This window comes from Gopherus evgoodei, chromosome 6 (assembly GCF_007399415.2).
Source record: "Gopherus evgoodei ecotype Sinaloan lineage chromosome 6, rGopEvg1_v1.p, whole genome shotgun sequence".
Classification (NCBI taxonomy): Eukaryota; Metazoa; Chordata; order Testudines; family Testudinidae; genus Gopherus; species Gopherus evgoodei.
Window position 1 is genome coordinate 65,233,879 of NC_044327.1, and position 21,981 is coordinate 65,255,859.

General features: G+C 39.1%; 1 protein-coding gene across 5 annotated transcripts in view; it reads right to left on the bottom strand.

Moving 5' to 3' along the window:
- Positions 1–6,258: 6,258 nt before the first annotated feature.
- APC (APC regulator of WNT signaling pathway) overlaps positions 6,259–21,981 on the bottom strand; it is a 199,050-nt gene continuing 183,327 nt past the window's right edge. For all 5 annotated transcript variants that reach the window (XM_030567970.1, XM_030567969.1, XM_030567971.1 and 2 more), the window contains exons 14-16: positions 19,741–19,857; positions 15,914–16,128; positions 6,259–14,897 (exon numbers count right to left, since the gene is read on the bottom strand). In XM_030567970.1, the coding sequence (XP_030423830.1) occupies positions 8,315–14,897; positions 15,914–16,128; positions 19,741–19,857 (6,915 nt within the window). In that variant the 3' untranslated portion in view covers positions 6,259–8,314. The remainder of the gene's footprint in view (positions 14,898–15,913; positions 16,129–19,740; positions 19,858–21,981) is intronic.

Below are 21,981 nucleotides of genomic sequence, written 5' to 3' on the forward strand. Positions count from 1 at the left end.
GGGGAGATGGGTGAGGCTAAAAGAAAAGAGGTAGGAGCTGGAGATATTAAGTGAGAAGCTGTCCCAAGTGCTGCATCAAATAATGAACTAAGTTGGAAGTGGACAATGTCATTACATTGAGTATTTGGGAAAATCTTGCTTGTAAAGGAGAAAAATGCTTGTGTAGATCTAGGCGCAGTTGGGTGAGAGTGATTTGAAATGAGCAGAAGCTTGAACTTTATACAAAAAACGAGGGGAAGATAATGCAGACATTGACTGAAGATGGGAGATACAGTCAAAGCAGCAGGCAAGTGTTGTCATTATAGAAATGTAAAGTGACAGGACAAACTCTGCAGTACAGAATATGCATTGTTGGTAGGTACGCAACAATAAATGATATCTTTTATTCTATGTTGCTAATTGCCTTTTAAAATGTTGACTGCTTACAGACTGGTGTTGTGGAGATTGTAGTATAAAGTAAATTTCACAGAGTAAATTTCACTTGTGTAGCAGGGTAACAAGGTCCATGAACTAAAAATCCCACTCAGGTCCTATTTTGAGGGCTTGGATAGGGACTTAAGTATTGTATAGACTATTTCTGTTTGCCATCTGCACAAAGGTGAATTTAGTTCAGAACTGAGGTACTTCAGTGATGAGAATTACAGAAATGTCTTACATAGAAAATGTGCGTGAATGCAGGAGGTAAGATACCCTGTGTATCCCTGCATATGCTCCACCCAGATGCATAAAACACTTACATCTGCATGCAATACAACTTTAGTAGGGACATTGAGCCATATACTTTCACTATGTCCCACTCAAAACACTATATGCATCAGCCTCCCAAATAGAGTAAGCATCTATTTCACCTCCAGAGACTCTCCTCCAATTCTCCCCATGTTGACAAGCCAGTTACACAAAACTCTTGTCTCTTATTTTACACATACACATTTTATGCCAAAGCCGTCCCATACCCTCCCCACTTCTGCAATTCAGGAAACTGTCTTTACACATCTCATCTTTTTTGTCACACAACAGAAAACCGTCCACTGTCCACCAGTACAATGTAGCCCTAAAATTAATCTCTGTACCACATCTCCTTCCCATAAATAGCCTAGGAATAGCCCTAGAATTTTCAAATTTTACTTAGCGGGGATGGAGCGCTAATAACTGATGACATAAAAAAACCTGAGGTATTTAATGCCTATTTTGCTTCAGTGTTCTCTAAAAGTCAATTGTGAACTGATACGCAACACAATATTAATAACACGGGAGAAGGAATGCAGGCCAAAGCAGGGAAAGAACAGGGTAAAGACTATTTAGATACATTAGATGTATTTAAGTTGGCGGGGCCTGATTAAATTCATCCTATGGTACTTAAGGAAATAGCTGGAACAATTTCAGAACTGTTATAAATTATCTTTGAGAACTGTTAAGAGGACAGGTGAGGTCCCACAACACTGGAGAAAGGGAAACAGTACCTATCTTTAAAGAGGGGATTAAAAAGAACCCAGGGAATTATAGACCAGGCATCTTAACTTCAATACCTGGAAAAATAACTGGAACAAATTATTGAATAATTAGTTTGTAAGCACCTGGAGGACAGCTGTTATAAGGAATAGCCAACATGGATTTGTCAAGAACAAATCATGGCAAACAAACCTAATTTCCTTCTTCAACAGGCTTACTAGCCTAGTGGATAGAAGGAAAGCAGTAGATGTGATATATATTGATTTTAGTAAGACTTCTGACACAGTCCCACATGACATTCTCATAAGCAAACTAGAGAAATGTGGTCTAGATGAAAATACTATAAGGGGGAGGGCACAACTGGTTGCAGAACTGTAGTCAGAGTGTAGTTATCAATTGTTCTCTGTCAAACTGGGAGGGCATATCTAATGGTGTACTGCAGGTGTCAGTCTTGGGTCCAGAATTATTCAATATTTTCATTAATGACTTGGATAATGGAGTGGAGAGTATCCTTATAAAATTTTCAGAGGACACCATGCTCAAAGGGGTTACAAGCACTTTGGAGGGCAGGATTAGAATTCAAAACCACCGTGACAAATTGGAGAATTGGTCTGAATCCAACAAGACAAAATTCAGTAAAGACAAGTGCAAAGTAATTCACTTAAGAAGCAAAAATCAAACACACAACTACAAAATGGTAAAAAAAAATCTAGTACTGCTGAAAGGGATCTCTGCGGGTTATAGTGGATCACAAATTGAATACAAGTCAACAATGTGATTCAACTACGAAAAAGGATATCATCATTCTAGGGTGTATTAGCAGGAGTGCAATATGGAGGACATAGGAGATAATTGTCCCGTTCTGTTTAGCACTGGTGAAGCCCCAGCTGGAGTACTGTGTCCAATTTTGTGTGCCACACTTTAGGAAAGATGGGGACAAATTGGAGATAGTCCAGAGGAGAGGTACAAAAATAATAGTAGGTTTAGAAAACCTGACCTATGAGGAAAGATTTAAAAAACTGGGCAAGTTTAGTCTTGAGAAAAGAAGACTGAGGGAGGACCTGCCAGTAGAACAAGAAGTACTGGGCTTAATCCACAGCAAAGGAGATTTAAGGTAGCTATTAGGAAAAAACTTTCTAACTGTAGAGGTAGTTAAGCTCTGGAACAGGGTTCCAAGGGAAGTTGTGGAATCCCCATCATTGGAAATTTTAAAACCTGGTTGGACAAACACCTGTCAGGGATGGTCTAGATTTACTTGGTCCTATCACAGCATCAATTCAGTTATCCTCTGGCATCTCCTAAGTGCCTCATCAGCAACTGCCTTTGCAATTAAATGATAATACTGACAAAGGAGACAGACACCTGAACCTAAGTAAATGCTAGAAAAGAAAAAAGTTCTGCTCTGACAATGTGCAATCAAAAGAAATTTTATATAATACTGTTTTATATAATAACTTTTGCATAGCAAGACTAAATCCAGAATTAGAATGTTAAACAAAATACACTCAAATATTGTTGAAGGAAGGATACATTACGGAGGTAGGACATCAACAAGAATGAGTCTAAAGCTGAAGCAAAACATGAAAACCGAAGGAGAGGTTGTTGTGGATGGAGCTTATTAAAGAAAACATTTTTGGATGGAAAAATGTTCTCTGAAGTTGAAACTTGTCTCTGTGCAGAGAGCCAGCATAAAGCTTATGCAGCACATAAATCCCATTAAAAATCTCAAAATAGGGTTTAAGAGAGAGTTGCTTGGTGTATAAATATTGTGCTGGCCCTCTGCATAGGAGCCAATTTCACAGGCTCTCGCTGGGTCTTCCTGGGATCCTTATAGCAATCCCACAGCCACAAGTAAAAGGATTCTTTGTCAAGCAGGGAACAGTTCCCCCGAATGCTGCAGAGGCATAAGTACCTACATTCATCATGGTTTGGAAATTATAACAGACCAAACTAGATCTCTGCAAATCTGTTTGAGAGGAGATTACCCATCATCTTCTATAAGGTGGCAGCACATCGTGTGGACTGAACCTGGACAGGGCAGGGTTGACTTTAGGAAACATGGACATCAGCAATACACATTTATATTCACCTAGACAGTTTGTTCTTAAGAGCATTGTGACCTTTTTCGGGACTTCAAAATAAACAGATGAACTGTTCGCTTGCGTTTAATTAACTCACAAGAGTTAAAGGCTGCAAGTGAAAATCCTGACACAATCACCTAGAATCATGGGTGGCCAATCTCAGCTTGAGAAGGAGCCAGAATTTACCAATGTACATTGCCAAAGAGACATAGTAATACATCAGCAGCCTCCCATCAGCTCCCCCATCCTGCTCCCAGCACTCCCATCCACCGGCAGCTGTTTCGTGGTGTGCAGGAGGCTCGGAGGGGGGGAGGAGCGAGGGCACTGCAGGCTCAGGGGTGGCAGTGGAAAGGGGTGGACTGGGGACAGGGCCCGTGGCAGAGCCAGAGGTTGAATAGTGAGCCCCTTTCCCCCCACCCCCCAGCACACTGGAAAATTGGCGCCTTTAGCTCCTGCACCAGAGAAGGTGCCTATAAAAGGAGCCGCATATTAACTTCTGAAGAGCCTCATGTGGCTCCGGAGCCACAGGTTGGCCATCCCTGACTTAGAATCAACAAAATCACCAATTAAGGCAAGCTAAATACCAACTGCCGCATTACACATGCACTCTCAGACTCTTCAAAACCATAACTCCCTTGTACTTCTAACATACAACAAATCACAGTATACACACAAATTCCTCTACCTCCCACTCAGATCTCAACCTAAACTTTGACTATAGCTAAATTAACAATCTTTATAGATGTGTTTAAAGTCTATAATATGTTATTACTACTTGAGAAAGTATGAAGGTGGAGTGGAATTGTATGTTTCAATGATGCAGAGAAATTTGGTGTGAGCATTGTGATGGGTTATATTGTGGAGGTGTAAAGGAGTTGGTGGCAGTAATGAGGCATCTGAGCACATTTGGGTAGTTTGGTATCAAAAAGATCCCAACCACCTTTCAGCTTACAGGAAGGCATTAAACTTGAAATTGGCTGACAATTCTCCACTGCTCCATAACTTCATTCAGAATACACAACTCACCGTGAACATAGTCATACAGTTGGCAGATAAGGTGATGGAATCTTGCAAGGCATCACACATATAACAATACATGAAACCAGCTACAGAAGGAGTCTCTCCTTGGGAATTTTAGATGTGGTCTCCTGGTAGGATTAAAGAACTTAAGACTGTTCAATCAAAGCCCTGGCTGAGAACAAACAGTAGATGGCGGCATCAAGTAACAAGATATGCTATCAGATGATCTTTCACCATCAGAATGTCCATCCAGTGGGTAATACTGTCTTCACTAGGGAAGGAATTTTTTGTCTGAAAAATTGGCTACAAACAAATTAACTCAGGACACACAAACTAGACTCTCTTTACTAGCAGGATGGAGGGAACTTTTACTATGTTTTTTTCTTTATAAATGTGAGGCTTTGTCAAATAGGATAGGACCCTCCACCTCAGCTCTGACCACAACAAAGGCTTTTGCAAGCAGGACTGGAAGAAATAAAAAAGGAAGGGAAACATCTACACCATAAATTGGATTCTTAGTATTAGTTCTGCCAACTTGATTTTTGGACTGCTTACCTCTAGAAGACCTACCAGTTGAGGATGACTGTGCAGAAACTGAATTTTTTTTGCTGCCTCAAAGTCTATGGCACATAGGTATGAAACATCAGGTTAAGCAAAGATGCATGGAGACACCAGCCAATAAAGTCTCAACTCAAGACGCATATGTTCATTATCCTTTTGGTTGTCTCCATTTTCCTTTCCCTCATCTGTGGAAAACTAGATAGGAAAATTCTAAATGAGTAAGAAGGAACTCAGCGGTCAATTTAGCAGACAAAATATTCTGCAGTTTCATGGCCCACATGTGATAAGCAAACATTCATTAATTTGTGGACTAAGTTTGTTCTCCCTTCTATGCAGTTTATAAGATCCATAGGCAAAGGTGACAAATTCTCAAATCCCATTCACTGCACAAGTTTGGCTATGAAGTTTAATTTTCCAACATCACCTGCGCACGTCTTAAATTCTGGCAACGTGGGTTCCATTTTAAATCTCTAGTAAGCTAGTGGAATGGCTCAGCAGAAATAACACAACAGTAATGAACAAGAGAAAACCTATAGCAACATAAATCAAAACAGGTTACCATTAAGTAAAACATACATAACAATAAAATTCCCCAGTCGGGGGTTTGTCTAGCATCTGGATGTGCTTCCCACAGCCTGATTTCTGAATTTTTTTTTCTCTCCAGCAGCTGTTTTTATAGCTGAGCTGTACAAGGGAAGTGAAGCTAGAGTAAACCCCTTGAAACCAGAGTGTATGCTTGAATCCTTCCTGGGTCCATGGATAATGGATGCTGAACATAATGTATATTTAGATATACACACATTTAATGTTAATGAGTTTCCTGATATGGATGAGATTTAATTTAACAGGAATCAGACACTGGGCTAGTGTAGACTGAACATCCTGTGCTATTGTGGTATGCCTTCATATAGCTTCCTTGATTAGAAGACTCTGACACAAAAATTGCATCCTTGATATGAAATGTGGTCTTGCAGCTAAAATACTAGACTGGGAATTCTGGGTTTTATTCTAAGACTTCCTGTGTGACTTGAGCAAGTCATTTAGCCTCTCTTTGTATCTTCATTTCTATATCTGAAAAATTAGAATAATAATACTTATCTCACAGAGGCATTGTGAAAACTAGTATTTTGAGACCTCACATTTAGCATATTATTGAACTTTAGGGAATTATTTATTATTACATCCACCAACACTTCTACATAAATGATATCTCTAGGAATGTTACAGCAAACAAAAGGGATGGGAGAAAAAGTACAAAATAGCAAATTAAAACATTCTCTCCTTCATAGAGGGTTTTTGGAGTCTGCTTCAGTGTAGCCCAGATTGACTTTAATGGGAATGCTTTGTCTGCAGTGGCTCATATGTTTTGAAAAGGTACAGGCCATAAATATGCAAAATAGAAGATAAAAATAGATTAATTTCAACAGTAGATCAAGTGCAATGGCTATGAATGCCATATAGTCAGTACAACTCTCTCATATACTGTTAAACTGACATGTTTGTATGAGTGCCTCACCCCAAGGCACTTGATGTCAGGAGATCCTGAATCCTGATACCAGTAGTTAGATTGATGATTTTGTAATAACAAAAACCAGTTAAGTTTCAAAAAAGCTGAGTTGCTACTCCTGGTTTGATCAATTGTGCATAAACATGTCAATATATTTGTGCAGAGGCACTTAACTATTATTTTATCAGAGGGTTTCCTTCAGAACAGTGCAATAAGAATCTCTACTTTAAACCAAAGCTCATTTGACTTCAAAAGGCTTCAGGCACTGAATATCATAGTTCAGGACCAAATCTGATTTTTTACCAAGAGACTGAAGATTTAATATCTTAGAGCTTATTCCCTCTGCCTCTTAATTTTTTCAAATAAATCCAAAATGTATGGAAGTTTGAAATCAGAATAAAAAGTTGTCAGACTCCCAATTTCATACTTTCCCAATTTAAAAAAAACAATATAGAAATAACCATACTTTTTTTTTTAAAATCTTTTTTTTTTTTTTTTAAAAACACACAATATTGCTGGCTATGCAGTTGTGAAACAACTACACTTCTTGGCTTCTAGATATACTCTGCCTTTAGCCTTTTTACACACCTGAGATTCATGAAAGTCTGTCAACTGCAAATAGAGTACAGAAGACCTAGGGCCTGATCCTGCAACCCGTACATGCATTTTAACAAACCATATATCAATGGAGGATAGAAGCCAGAGAACATGAGGTATGTCTAAGACGTGCTGGATCAGGCTTTAAGTCTAAGTGCATTATACAACATATTTTAAGGTGACATCTCAAAATGAAATACTGATTTCTTCAGCAGTACAAAAGTAACACACAACAAGATTTACATACAGTAATAATTTATTCTGAAATGTTCATTTTAGTTTCTGTTGAGACATCACCCACGTCTCATTAATAAAAGAGCAGCCATCTCACCTCAAATACCAGAATATACAAGTTACAGCATAGCAAAAATTCTACCTACTTTCAGATAAAATCTAGTTCAGGTAAAATAATTCTGTTCAAGGTTTTACAGTTACACAGATTTCCTTTTTTGCAGAACACAAAGAAAGTGTAAATTGTTACACCATAGCTATCTATGCACATTATGTGACCACAGAAATGTTAATCATTACTTCAGAAAATGAACCATCATTTCCATTCATGCAGAAAAGCAGGCTGGGAAAGCTTGTTCAGCAGAAACCATATTACTGTGAATTTCACAGCCACATGATTAATTATAGGGTTAGATGGATTCACAAATACCAAAACTGAGTATATTTTTTGCATAAATAATACCAAATTTTCCCTGATGTAGTTTAGTCAGTTTGTAATCTAGAAATGATTGAAACAGCAATATAGTTGCATCATCTCTATCTGTAAGTGTTCATTATTTCAAGACAAGCAATATTTAAAGGATCATGGGATGGGATGCTAATTAAATACATGTAAAACATACTGTACAAATATACTTGCTTGTAGCGATTTTATTCCAAACTATCAATCAGGTATCCCTCCAAAATATTACCAGTGAAGACAAAGTATACTATCAAATATGGCTTCCAGAACAAGGACCCTCTACAAGAATCAAACCTATTTACAAAAACAAACAAAAATCCCCAATTCCCAGTCTTTTAAAGTTTCATTTGAAACAAAATTTCTACATAGCACTTGTAAATAATACATCAGTTTTTTTAAATTTATTTAAACAGAAGTCACCAGGTAAGACCCAGAATGACGTTTAGGACTTTGAGTTCCACTAGAGTCTGTATTTTCAGTCTTTGAATCTCGTTTCTTTGTGCTGTTATTTACTGGTGTTGGTATCTGTGATGGCCGAGCAGAACTGTTGTCTGCACTGCTCTTTCGTGGACTTGGATTGTAGTTGAAAGGAGTCACTCTTGCTGCAACAGCTCCACTAGGTGAACTGTGTTTGCTTGAGCTGCTGGAACTGAATGGTGTACGTTCATTAATAATGCTTTCATTGATCTCTGAGGCAGGAACAGGATTACTCAGCACAGGTTTTGTTTCAGTTGCCTTCTTATCTGGACTATCTATCTGAATGAATGAATTCAGGCGATTTTCTAAACCCATCATGCGAACAGGATCATTTCCATTCCCTGCATTTTGTTTTCCTTGAATATCTTTAGAATCTTTACCATTCACATTCCCCTTCTCTAAAACACTGTCAATAACTGGGGGAGTATTTCCAGTAGGTGATCGTCCAGATCTAGGATTATTAATAGGGCAGTCCTCAATCCTCACCCACACATCCTCAGTCTTAGAGACAGCAGGTGCCATCTGGTAAATTAAAGATTTTGAATCACCACCATTTGTAGCATCTGAAGAGGAATTATGAGAAGGATTACTCATTATTTGAGGAATTTCATTTTCCTTTATCTTTCTCCAAGTCCCTTTTGCCGTTACTTGACTTTCTTTAGTTTGTATGTGTCCAGAAAAAGAACTTCCATGTTGCTTTTCATCTTCACTTTTTGCCTTTTCACTAGATTCCGAAGACGCAGACAGAATTGAAGAAGAGCTTCCAGTTCTACGCCAAGTACTAACACGAGGAAGCGATGAAGAGTGCTTACTGTGCTCACGCTTCCATGTTCCTGATCTATTGATTGGCAGTCTAGATGGACTCTCAGAATGAGAGCGAGTTATATCGTGACGTTTTGCTGGTCTCCCATCATTATATTCTACAGAAGGGTTAAGAGTAGGAGGTAATTTTCGCCAACCACTAGCCTGTACAGTTGAATGAGAAGATAAGGACATATCAGGAAGTGATGGACTTAAAACTGGGGTCTGTATTTGGGATCGGGTGGGAGAATCGGGTCTAGAAGGAGACAAAGATTCAAATGAAGCAGACTCTTCTAACTTCCTTCGTAGAGTTGGACTTGGAGCTTCTTTAATAAAAGTTGACTGGCGCACTAGAACTGGTCTCTCTGATCTGTCAGATTCACTTCCACTGGATTTTGTGGATGACATTCTAGATAGTTCAACCTTTTTGTTTGAGCCACTACTATTAAGAATTTGGTTCAAACCTTTTGAGGCAGATTCACTTCTGGGAATACCACTGGCACTTTTGGGTAACCCTGTTTGTTTTGCAAGATTGTGCTGGCTCATCTGTCTGCCTGGTGATGTGTATGACATTCGTCCTGAACCTGACGACTTAGTTGAAGCTGTACTAGGAGATGAAGTCCTTGGCAGCTGAGATAGTTTGTTAGGAGGGCTTATACCATTTCTGCCTGGGGAAATTGAGCTTCGACCTGGAGACTGAAGAGGTCTGCTTAATGGCTGCTGTTGAGGTCTAGAAGGAGTGGAATCTCTAGATCCTGACCTAGAAGGTCCTTTACTTGACCCACCCTGTTGAGATGGCTGCCTGGTTATAGGACTTGGCTCTGATTTCACTGATGATTTGCCTCCTCTCGGGGAACTAGTGGAACTCTGGCCTTCATTGGGACTTTTGGAGGCTGTGTTCTTGAGTGAGGGCCCTTTTTTTGAAACTGGACTTGTACTGGAAGAGCTATTTCGAACTCCTGGAATGTGAATCATTGTCCTACCTCGTGAGATTGAAGGCATATTTGTTTGCTGGGGCTGCTTCAACTGGCTTGAAACTTCTGAATTAGAGCGAACTTTTCCTGTAATCATACTTTTATACACTTTCTTTCCTCCTTTGATTCCTTTATTTTCTGACTCTACTTTTTTAGTTTCCAATGTACTTTTCTCCCCTGGCTTGATAATTCTTGGACCTTTACCACCAGTAAAGGGTTTTTCTTCTTGGTCTGGAGTAAGATGAAATGGTGACCCTAAAGAAATTCCAGATTTTAGTGAAAGAATGGAATCAGAGTCTGATGAAGCTTGTCTAGACAGTGAAGCAGCAGCAGCTTGGTGTAAGCTGCTAACTATAGAATTTGCACCTTCTTGAATAGCTTTCCAATCAAAGTTCTCTGAATCAGGTGAGAAACCATGCTCTGAATCAGGCCTCTGTATATCTCTCAAATCTAGTGTCAGGTCTTCTGCCAATATACCACCCATGTTTCTGGAACTATTCTTTTCACTTTCACTCTTGACTCTTGAGGGCTTTTTCTTTTTAGGCATGGCAGAACTAATGCATTCCTGCAAAAGGTCATCTTCTGAGTCAATACTAAGAGAACTAAGAGAACTGTTTCTAGAAAAACACACAGGTGTATCTTCAACATGAAATGATTTGGGTGCATAACCAGAAGCCTGTGGTCTATTTGATTCTATCTGTGAATCAGGAGGTTCAGTTCGTTTTGTAGGTTCACCTTCTTTGTTGTTGTTGTTTTCTTGATCAATATCACTGAGAGAACTCAAAGATGAATTGCGAGAAAAACAAACAGGGGTATTTTCGATAGCAAAATTCTGCATTTTCTCATCTGTAGCTGCACCTCTGTCCGGGATATCTTTGGATGGTTGTGGGAAAGGGGTTTGCTTCTGCATCGAAGTTTTAGGATGACTTCTGCCTGTTGGATGTTTTTGACCTTGTGTCCTACTAGTTGACTGCTGATTTGAAGTCTGTTCTGTATCAGTGCAAGCTTTGGTTTCTGTTTCCTTAGTTTCTTTTTCTTTTCTTAATTCAGCCTTCTCCCTAGAAAGGTCAACATCATCATCATCAAAGTCTAGTGAACTTAGTGAGTCATTCCGTGAAAAACAATAAGGAGTCCCCTCAATAGGTGTGTAATGATGAGGAGAATCAAATGCAAAGCTTCCTCTTACACGTTCCTCATTATTTGGAAGTTTATCATTAAAGTCTCTTGAGTTATTTTTGAAGTTCTGTTTCTTTGTATCTTTGTTGTCTGAATAGGTTCTTTCATTACTAAAATTACTTTTTGGCTCTGTGTGTTTTCTTAAGCGTGCTCTGTACTCATTACTTTGGGGCATAGGCTTTACTGGAGATGTTAGCTTCTTTTTCTCACCTTCTGGTTGATTTTTACCACTTACAGATGAAGATGCTGATGCCTGTTGAATCTGATCCATTATCTTTTTTACCCTGAAAGGCTTGTGGCTTTTTCCTTTTGGCATAGCAGAGTTAATGCACTCTGCAAGAATGTCACCTTCTTCTGTTTTGTCATCATCCAATCCTGAGGTAGACACAGTTGAGTCTTTCCCTCTTTGAGCATCATCTGTACTTCTACCTTCGGTAGGAATGGTATCTCTCTTTTCAAATTCACCTGATTGTGCTTTTGTACCCACATTCTCTACGTTGGCCAACTCATTTGGTGGTGATTCTATTGTGAGGTCACTCAGAGATGTAGCTGTTGAAAAATTTATTGGTGTACCTTCAACACAATACACACGTGGCATATCATCTCCAGGTGTAAAACTAACATGCTTTTGAGACTGCAATCTATTTTGTGAAGGGAGGAGTTTGTATACTGGCAAATGGCTTGGCTTCCTGGCTACAGGAGGAGGTATTTTTGAAGCTGTTGTTTGAGAAAGCTTTTTGGATTTGCGTGAAGATTTTGTTGGCATAGCAGAAATAATACATTCTTCTAATATTTCAATATCATCATCATCATCAGAATCATCTAGTATATCCTTTTCTGTTTCAGTAGGCTTCTCTGCTTTCTTCTCTTGGTTATCCTTTGTATCTTCTGGCTGTTCAGATTCTGTTTCATTTCCATGGTCATTTTCATGAACAGGAGGCATTATTCTTAACTCTACATCTTTCTGTATAAATGGTTCATCAAGACTCAGAGCACTTAGGCTGGAGGAACAAGAAAATCCATCTGGTGTACTTTCTGTAGCAAAATGTAACAATGTATCAGCATCTGGCAATACCTGAACTCTTTGAACAGCTGCATTTACAGCAGCCTGTCTAGAACCAGACTCTCTCTTTTCAGCAATAGATACTTTACCTTTAGCTGTTTCTCTCTTTACTGGAGCTTGAGCAGGAGGTGGGGTTTTACTTCTACTTGGCGGCATTGTTTGTCCAGGGCTATCCGGAAGATCACTGGGGCTTATAATACCACTTACCATGCCACTGCAAGGCTCACTTTGAACAGAGCTAGCAATGGAACGGCTTTCAAAACTATCCAAGGAACTTACAGAAGTACATCTGCTAAACATGAGTGGAGTCTCCTGTACGTAATGTTCTGGTGGACTTTTAGGAGTCTGAGCACCGCTTTTTGAAGGAGACTTGGCACCTGAAGAAAATTCAACAGCTTTATGTCTAGATGAATCAGAAGGAGATAAACTGGAAGCCTGAAGTCTATTGGATTTTGTTCTAATATGTTGTGATGTTGATGGGACTTCACTAACTGCACCTTCAGTTGACAGAGTCACACTATTGTCTTTCAGTTCTGCTATCTGCAGAGTGTTACTGGCATCTGTTACACGTGTGGCTTGATCACGCCCTATTTCATCTTCAGCCGAGGACAAAGATGACAAAGAGCTACATCTTGAAAAACATATTGGTGTATCTTCCACACAATAAGTCTGTATAGTTTCCTGGTTGATGGAGGGAGTCTTACAGGAGGCAGGCTTCTGAGCATGCCCTCCTCTCTGTGCAGCACTTGGATGAAGTTGATTCTGTCTCTTTGAGCTGGCTGAAGGGGCTGATGTGTTCCCACTACTTGATGAGATGTGGTCAGTTTTAGTGCTTTGTACTGATGAACTCTTTGAAAAAGAAAAAGATGGCTTCTGAGAAGAGGGAGGAACTTCTGTTGAGTATTTCAGACTATAATCAATAGGTTGATCTACATGGTGCTCCTCTTCATTGTACTTTATACTGTAATTAGTCGGTCTGTCTTCTTCATCTTCATGTTGCTCCTCCTCAGAGTAACGCTCACTGTAGTTGGTTGGCTTATCATCATCATAATCATCAACCTGGCACAAGGACTGGTTTACTTTCTGATTCATTCCATGAGTAGTGCCTGCTCTGTTTTGTTCTGAACTGTTGGATCCTCTTGATCTGAAAGGATCTTGCTGGCCAAAAGGTGACTGGTATTTCATGTGATCATCATCACCACCTTCAGTATATCCGGAATAGGTCGTACTTTGACTTCTTGACTGCCTTTGTTCATTTTGTTTAATTTCATCTTCTATTATATGTTTAGGTCTTGCCCATCTTTCATTCTGTGAGGGGCTTTGCCTTCCAGAATTCAACTGTTCGTCTGAATATTTAAGACTGTAATTGATTGGAGTGTCCAATTCTCCATCATTGTCATCCATATGATTTGCGCTATGTATCTTGTGAGCTAAATCAGCTGGATATTGTCCATAGCTGCAAAATTTACTTTCATCATCTTCAGAGTAAGACTCAATGGAAGGTTTCATTTGACCTCTTTTACCATAGCCATCACTACTGCTGACGCTATTTAAACTGTCATTTGAAGCTCTCTTATATTCCATTTTTGCATAAGGCACAGGACATGCCCTGTTTGAATTCTCAGATTTAGGAAAGTTATAAGTGTTCGAATGGGCATGGGCAGTGGATGTTCTTCTTAATGCATTCCTGTCTTCTGTCAAACAGTGCATTTCAGCTGTGGATCCGGAACTTCTGTCTTCTTGTGGAATATGCATATTCGTTACTTCTTCCATTACTTTGGCAATCTGAGCTGCAGCAGTAGAGATCTGCATTCCTATTCGCTTAGAGGCGTTCCCAGCATTTTCTGTAGCTGGGAGATAGCTGCCTAATCCAATTGTTCTCTCTCTATCCACACTTCTGTCCTTTTCAGATCGAGTGTTTTCTATATTTCCTCTACTGGATGAAGAGGAGCCAGGCAACACTGTAGTATTTAAATATGGCGAAAGTACAGTCACGTTACTTGTATTAAAACTCTCGGCCCTGCAAATTCCATCATCATGTCTACTAGAATCCAAAACATATTCGCTATACAAATTTTGCTTATGTCTCTGCTTATTACGGTGAGATGTTTTGGGGCTCAAATTATCAATGTTGTCAAAAGTCTCAGACAAATGCTGAGCATCTAACTCTGCTTCCAGTGCCTTTTGCTTTCTAACATGAAGAGAGGGTAAGCTTGAACCTGGAGACATAATATTGGTATCCTTATACTTTGCAGGCCTATTTGCCATCAGGTTCCTTAAAGCTGCAGCACTGCCCATAGCTATCATTTTGTGCTTTGAATGAATGAGGTTTTTGAGCATGCTAACTGCTCCCATATCCCACAAGGCTTCCTGGTCCTTTGCATTTCGTGCAGAGAGGTTCCACAGGGTCCCACATGCATTACTGACTATTGTCAAGCTGTGTGACTTCAAATGCTGTAACAATGTTTGTAAACAGCTGTTCTCTCTCAAGATTTGCCTGGAATTAAGAAGTTGAAAGAAAAAAAAATCAGTAAGTGGCATTTCAACAAGACAAAGAAAAACCTATCAAGGCTGTAGCCAAATTTTGTCCTTAATCAAGATAATAATATGATTTCTGCAGCACAAAAGTGTGTTACTTTTCCTAAACTACAGTCTGAATATCAAGCAATTTCTATTGCCATTATCACTTCATTTCCTCTCCCCCTGACCTTCCTCTATGTCAACAGTCCTTTCCTAGGGGTTTCCTCTGGCTGACCAGATGGATGAAAACCTATCTTTGCAGGAGATGCTAACATTACTATTCAGCATTTAACAAGCAAAACTGATACTGCCAGAGATGAAAGTAACTTAAAGGACTTACCGGTATGCAGGGAGGCTGGGGTCCTGGGCAAGGTGGGTGGGAGTGGCTCTGGGCCCCTGGAAGAGGTGGGGCGGGGGCCAGACTCGCCCAGTCAGCCCTTCAGTGCTGCCCGGCCGATGCCACCCAGGGCTCTGGTGGCAATTTAAAGGCCCGGGGCTCTGGCTGCTGCCGCAGTATGGCATACCGGTAAGAAAGTGTCTGCCAGTACACAGCCAACCGTACTGGCAGAGCCACTGATGTGGTGATGGGGAGGGGCAAAAAGGGAAGCTGCCCTGTGGGGCCCGGTGATTTAAAGGCCCAGGGCTCGCTGGGGCTGCTGCCCCTTTTCCCCCCTCCCCTCAGCAGCCCTGCTGGTACTGTCAGCTTTGTACCGACAGCGACTTTCTTACCGGTACGCCACACTGGACCAGCTTACTTTCACCTCTGGATACTGCATTTACCTTTTCATAGACTATTACTACCTAAATGGATGGTTTTCCTCACCAAAGTCTTTAAAAATAAAATCAACCTTGATTACGATACTTATTTGGTACATATAGTCACATTAGAACACTTCTTTATGAATTCTCTTGTAAATACATTTCGGCTACAGAATTCAGATTTTCAGAAAAAACATGATGTTTGTTTTTTGTAAAACCAGATGGTGCATTTACCTGTGGTCCTCATTTGTAGCAATCAAGCTAGAAACATTCCGTAGTATTCCTCCTCCGCTTTCAATGATGGCTAAAGTATTTGTCTGGCTTCGGTAAGTCAATGTGCCAACTAAAAAGGCAAGAGCACCATCCACAGCACATATATCAGCTTTATTCTCAGTGCAATGAGCTGACAAATTCCATAAGGCACTCAATACACTTTTTAGGGTGGATTCCTATGACAAGAGTAAAAATTATACAATTAGACCTTGGGTTTTCAACATGTTGGCCATGAGCCTCTGGGAGATTCACAAACAGGTTTCAGGGAGGTAGCCATCTTTCTACCATTTTCTAACTCTAATGGTTGCAAAGATAACCTTGAAAATATGAATAAAAGCATAAATTGATTCAGTGATGCCTGCCTGAATCTGCATGATAAACAAAAGAAATAGTATTTTTCAATTCACTTCATACAAGTACAACTTACAAATGTAGGCATTTCTGTTACATAACTGCACTCAAAAACAAAACAATGTAGAACTTTAGAGCCTTCAAATCTAATCAGTCCTACTTCTTATTTAGCCAATCATTAAGAGAAACAAGTTTGTTTACATTTATGGGAAATAATGATGCCCACTTCTTAATTACGTCACCTGAAAATGAGAACAAGCGTTCCCATGGCACTGTTGTAGCTGGCATCACAAGTATTTATGTGCCACGTGCACTAAAGATTCATATGCCTCTTCATGCTTCAGCCATCGGAAGTGATTCCAGGCTGATGATGCTCATTAAAAAAATGTGATAATTAAATTAGTGACTGCTCTCCTTGGGGGAGAACTGCATCTCTCCTGTTCTGTTTTATCCACATTCTGTCATATATTTCATGTTATAGCAGTCTTGGATGATGACATGTTCATTTTAAGAACACTTTCACTGCAGATTTGACAAAACACAAAGAAGGTACCAATGTGAGATTTCTAAAGATAGCTACCATACTCAACTCAAGGTTTAAGAATATGAAGTGCCTTCCAAAATCTGAGAGGGACTAGATGTGGAGAATGCTTTGAGAAGTCTTAAAAGAGAAACACACTGATGCAGAAACTACAGAATCCGAACCACCAAAAAAGAAAATCAACCTTCTGCTGGTGGCACCTGACTCAGAGGATGAAAATGAATATGTATTGGTCTTCACTGCTTTGAGCAGAACCCTTCCTCAGCATAGACACATATCCACTGGAATGGTGGTTCAAGCATGAAGAGAAATATGAATCTTTAGCTTATCTGGCAAGAAACTATCATGTTACGCTGGCTACAACAGTGCCATGTGAACGCCTGTTCTCACTTTCAGGTGACATTGTAAACAAAACGCGGGCAGCATTATCTCCTGCAAATGTAAACAAACTTGTTTGCCTGAGTGATTGGGTGAAGAAGAAGTAGGACTGAGTGGACTTGCAAGTTCTAGAATTTTACCTTGTTTTATTTTTGAATGCAGTTTTTTTGTACATAATTCTACATTTGTAAGTTCAACTTTCACAATAAAGAGATTGCACTACAGTACTTGTATTAGGTGAACTGAAAAAGACTATTTATTTTACAGTGAATACTTGTAATCAAAAATAAATATAAACACTGTACACTTCGTATTCTGTGTTGTAACTGAAGTCAATATATTTGAAAATGTAGAAAGCATCCAAAAATATTTAAATAAATGTTATTCTATTGTTCTTCAACAGTGCCATTAATCACAATTAACTTTTTTAATTGCTTGACACCCCTACTATCTTTACATCCATTGAATTCTTCTGTGAATGCATAAGCTTTTTTCTGAAGTCAGAAGACTCATTAAACAGCAACACCATTAATAAAGGCCTGATTGTCATTTTACTTGAAATCGCTAAATAGTGAAAGCTGTCAAGCCTCATAAATAGGGAAGCAGTGACTGTACTTTGTGTTTGTGGGATCAGTTACAGCCAGTTAGTCAAAGCAACTCCCTTCTCCAATGATCTAGTCAGCTGACATATTCATGAAATGGCTGCAAATATTTGGGAACAGCCATTTTGAAAGTTTAGAAGACCCTGTACTTAATACAACGAGAAGAAATTACCAATGTATCTTCTTCTGCCTAACTTTTAATATTTGCCTAGCATGAGTAAAAAGGATTCCTACATGAGGACTTCCTGTTTTTCTGTCCAACTCAGTACACGAGATAAGGGAAGAAAAGCCTTTGAAGCCTTTCTACAGTTAGTTTTCACAACTAGGTTGAATTGGCTTTGTTTTTTTTTTCTTTGCACTGAAGGTTTCTGAGATATGATAGGTAAATACATGCATAGACTAATGACTAAAATCCTATCTACTGCACTACCAGCCATTTGGACATTTCGTGTAATTAATCATGAAGCTTTGATGGCAAAGAAGATTTCCAGAAGAAATGAAATATGTACTTGATGAGGCTGTAGAAGCTGTGAACTTAATTAAAGGTAAGCCCAACAATGCACACATTTCACTATTTTAGGTGAGGAAATGAGCACTCAAGATCAGCAGTTCCTCTTCCACAATAAGGCTTTCATGGTATCAAAGTTTTGGATCACTTGTCTGATATCAAAGAAGAGACCAAGATTTCCCTTGAAAAATACGGCTGTGATCAGCGTCAGCTTCCTCTGAATAATTCTCTTCAAGGACAAGATATGACATGGATTCTCAACTCTAGGGGTCAAAACTCCTAGCATGGTTCTGAACAAATGTCAGGGATCGCAACCACCCTGCCCTTCCCACATTGTAAAATGGGAGAGGGTCTTGGCAAGGTCCTGGAACAGAAAAGGCAGAGAACTGGATGAGACTATTTTAGATAGCATTTGCTCCTTACATCCTTACTCTAAAGTGTACAGAGATGAATTTGTAATTCAGCAAGAGAAGTAATCTAAAATTCAACAAACTAGCCTTCCCTCTATCTTTTAAATAGTTATGGTATTCCTGACAGAAAATTAATAATTATTTGTACGTGATGAGTGATGTTTTTAACACATTATCTCCTTCTGGTGATTTAAAGTCTAAATTACAATTAACTTATAAATATAAAGCATTTATTCCATATTTTAGCAGTAATGGTAAAGCACACATGGGTAATAACTTTAAGGGAATAGCAAATGTTTATTTTAGCTTGTCTTTCTTACCTGAGAAGTAAGAAATATACTAGTTTCATGGAGGTTGGCTGAAACTTTGTTGAAGCCAGTAGACATGACGGTCACCCTTTATTCGGGATAAATGTAAGAAGCAGCTAAGCTCCTTTTTTGAATAAGATAGCTGAAACAATCATCACTCAAAACACAAACGACAAGCAAAGCCGGTTGAAAACTGAGCTATGATGTTGGAGGGGTTTTGCTGAGTATCGTTTGATGGAAGTGCGCTTGCCTGTGAGTAGAAGTTCCCAAAAGCATCCAGAAAGCAGGCAGAGAGAAGCAGCCAAATATGTCAATTAGACAGCATGAGAAGAACTGAAAACATGGTCTTGAGAGAAAGTGAAGAGAGGGAGCTTTTTGGGCAATGGTGCTGGCTTGAAAGAGACTTAGAAACATGAGCAAAGGAACTTTTTCCTGTTTGATTCTAACAATGTTTAGGGAAACCGAAATGTGTGTACATTTTTTGTAAATAATCAGGATTGCATCAAAGTAGTACCTCTCTCCATCATTAATTCTTCCTCCTAATGGAAACAACCTGCAATATCCCAAATACTGGATATCCACTGCAGTCAAAAAGAGTAGCAATACTTTTTCTGTTGCATGCAAAAGAATAGGAAACATTCATACAGTCTCTTGAAAATATATCGCACAATAGTCCTTTAAAACCTTTACCTTTTTAACTTCCAAAGCACATTCCATCAATGCTTTCACACTTCCAACTTCACGCAAAGTCTTTTTACTATTTATATCTGCTCGCCAGGACAAATTCCTTAAAACACTTGCAATAACCTGAAAAATGTAAAAGGAAAATAATGTATCAATATATTTATTTATTTACCAGATTACCATCACTCCCTTAATAACTGCTGGATGTCAAGAACAAGCATGTATTCCATTAACAACTGCACTTTCTCCAAGGCTGTACCTTAAAGTTTGTTTTTGGTTTGATGCCTGTCTTGGGCTCACAAGAAAATACAAAGCTTGATATCAAAATGTATTTGTTCGGTGTCAGTTGTGTGTGTGTATTTTTTGTTTTGTAAAAGAAAGAAATATTTTGTAGGAAAGGATGGTCTAGGACGATTGAGACATTGGACTGGGACTCAAGACCTTAGTTCTATTCTTGCCTCCTTACAGCTTTCTTGTGTAACCTCCAGCAATATATTTGAATTATTTTTTCTTCAGTTTCTCCATTTGTAAATCAGGATAATAATTCTCTACCTCATATAGCTGTAGTGTGGTAAATTTATTAATGTTTATACAGCTCTTTGAGGTCTTCTGATGGAAAGTGCTAGAAGTGCAAAATTCTACATTTTAATATAATATCCCCAAAGTATGAATGGGCATATTAGACCAACAATCCATCTAGTTCAGATCCTATCTCTGAGATCAGCTTCTACCAGATGCTTCAGAGAAACATGCCAAAAAACCCAAAACACACACACACGCACACACCATAGAGGACAATTATGGAACAAACTAACCCTATCAAATAATACACAGTTAAGCCCTGAAGCATGAGAATTTATATCCTTTATTATAAGCAGGGCTAGTAGCACTGCCTATTATGGTTGCCTAACACTTCCCAGTTTAATACCCTGTTTTCAGTTACTTTTAACTTTCAAAAAACTGTTTGGTCTCAAATTTTCCATGCTGGGTATCTGCCTCAGGTTGAATTTTTTGGGAGGAAAATTTCAGCCAAAATGATTCAGCTATTATTGAGAATAAGAGTAGGGAAAATAATGTTTTTTAATGTTAAAAAAAATTCTGGTGGACTATTCTTTGGGGGACAAAGTCCCCATGCTAGTGTAGGGACCTGAAATTTGGTTAGGGATGGCCTATGTGACAGAGATGTGCCTTTTTGCTGTCCATGTGAAAATTCATTCGACTGTGGCCAAGTTTAAAATCTTTGAAAAATCACAGTTCACACATACTGGTTAGAATTTATCAGCTAAAATCTCTGAAGATTCCATGCTCACTGAGCATGCTTGAACCTTTCACAGCTCCTACTGCTGACCAGGCTGTGCCATGCACCATTCTCACAGAGTATGCTCCATCCCCTCACAACTCTTATATGTAACTAAATTGTGCATGCACTATCCCTACAGAGCAATTGAGAATGCTCCTTCCCACAAATGCAAGAGCTAAGCAGGATTTGTGATGTAACTGCTCTGTCCAGTTGCCAGGGAGGCTGCCTCTCTTCTGTTCTTAATGCCTCCCTACTTGTGCCCAGGTAGTAAGAAGGAAAAGGAGGAAGCACAAGGGGGCATATATGCACAAGGTATTTCCTAACTTTTCTGCGCTTGACTTTGCCACCTTAATGTTCTTTTAATGAAGTTGTTGTGTGTAGTAAAATACATCAGATACATTTCGCTATGGGTGTTCTTATTATCCATATGTGTGTAATCCATTTCTGAGTCTTGCGAAGCTCTTGGCCTCAGTGATATTTTATGGCAACAAGTCCTAGAGGCAATTATGTGCAGTTTTTAATTTGTTATTTTTCAGTTTCATTGACTGTTCCCTTGTTCTTGTATTAGGGTAAGAAGGAGGCATAATTTACCTTCTTTATACCATTCATTATTTTATTATACCTCTCTTATATCCTCTCACTGGTCTCCTTTCTAAACTGAACAGTCCCTAGCTTTTCAGTTTCTCTTTCTACTGAAGTCTTTCTAGACCTCTAAGGATTTTTCTCACCCATCTTTGGTCACCTTATAGTTCTGCAATTTTATCCCCTCCCATAGGCTGACCGAAGATAAATTTAGTATATCAGGTGAGAGCATTTTAATAGTTTCCATATTACTTTCTATCCCATTCTTTATATCTCCTAAAATTTTGTTTGCTCTTTTAACCATTGCTGTATACTGAGAAGTCCTCACAATGGTGTCCAGTGCTTTTCCTCTGCCCTGAATGGCT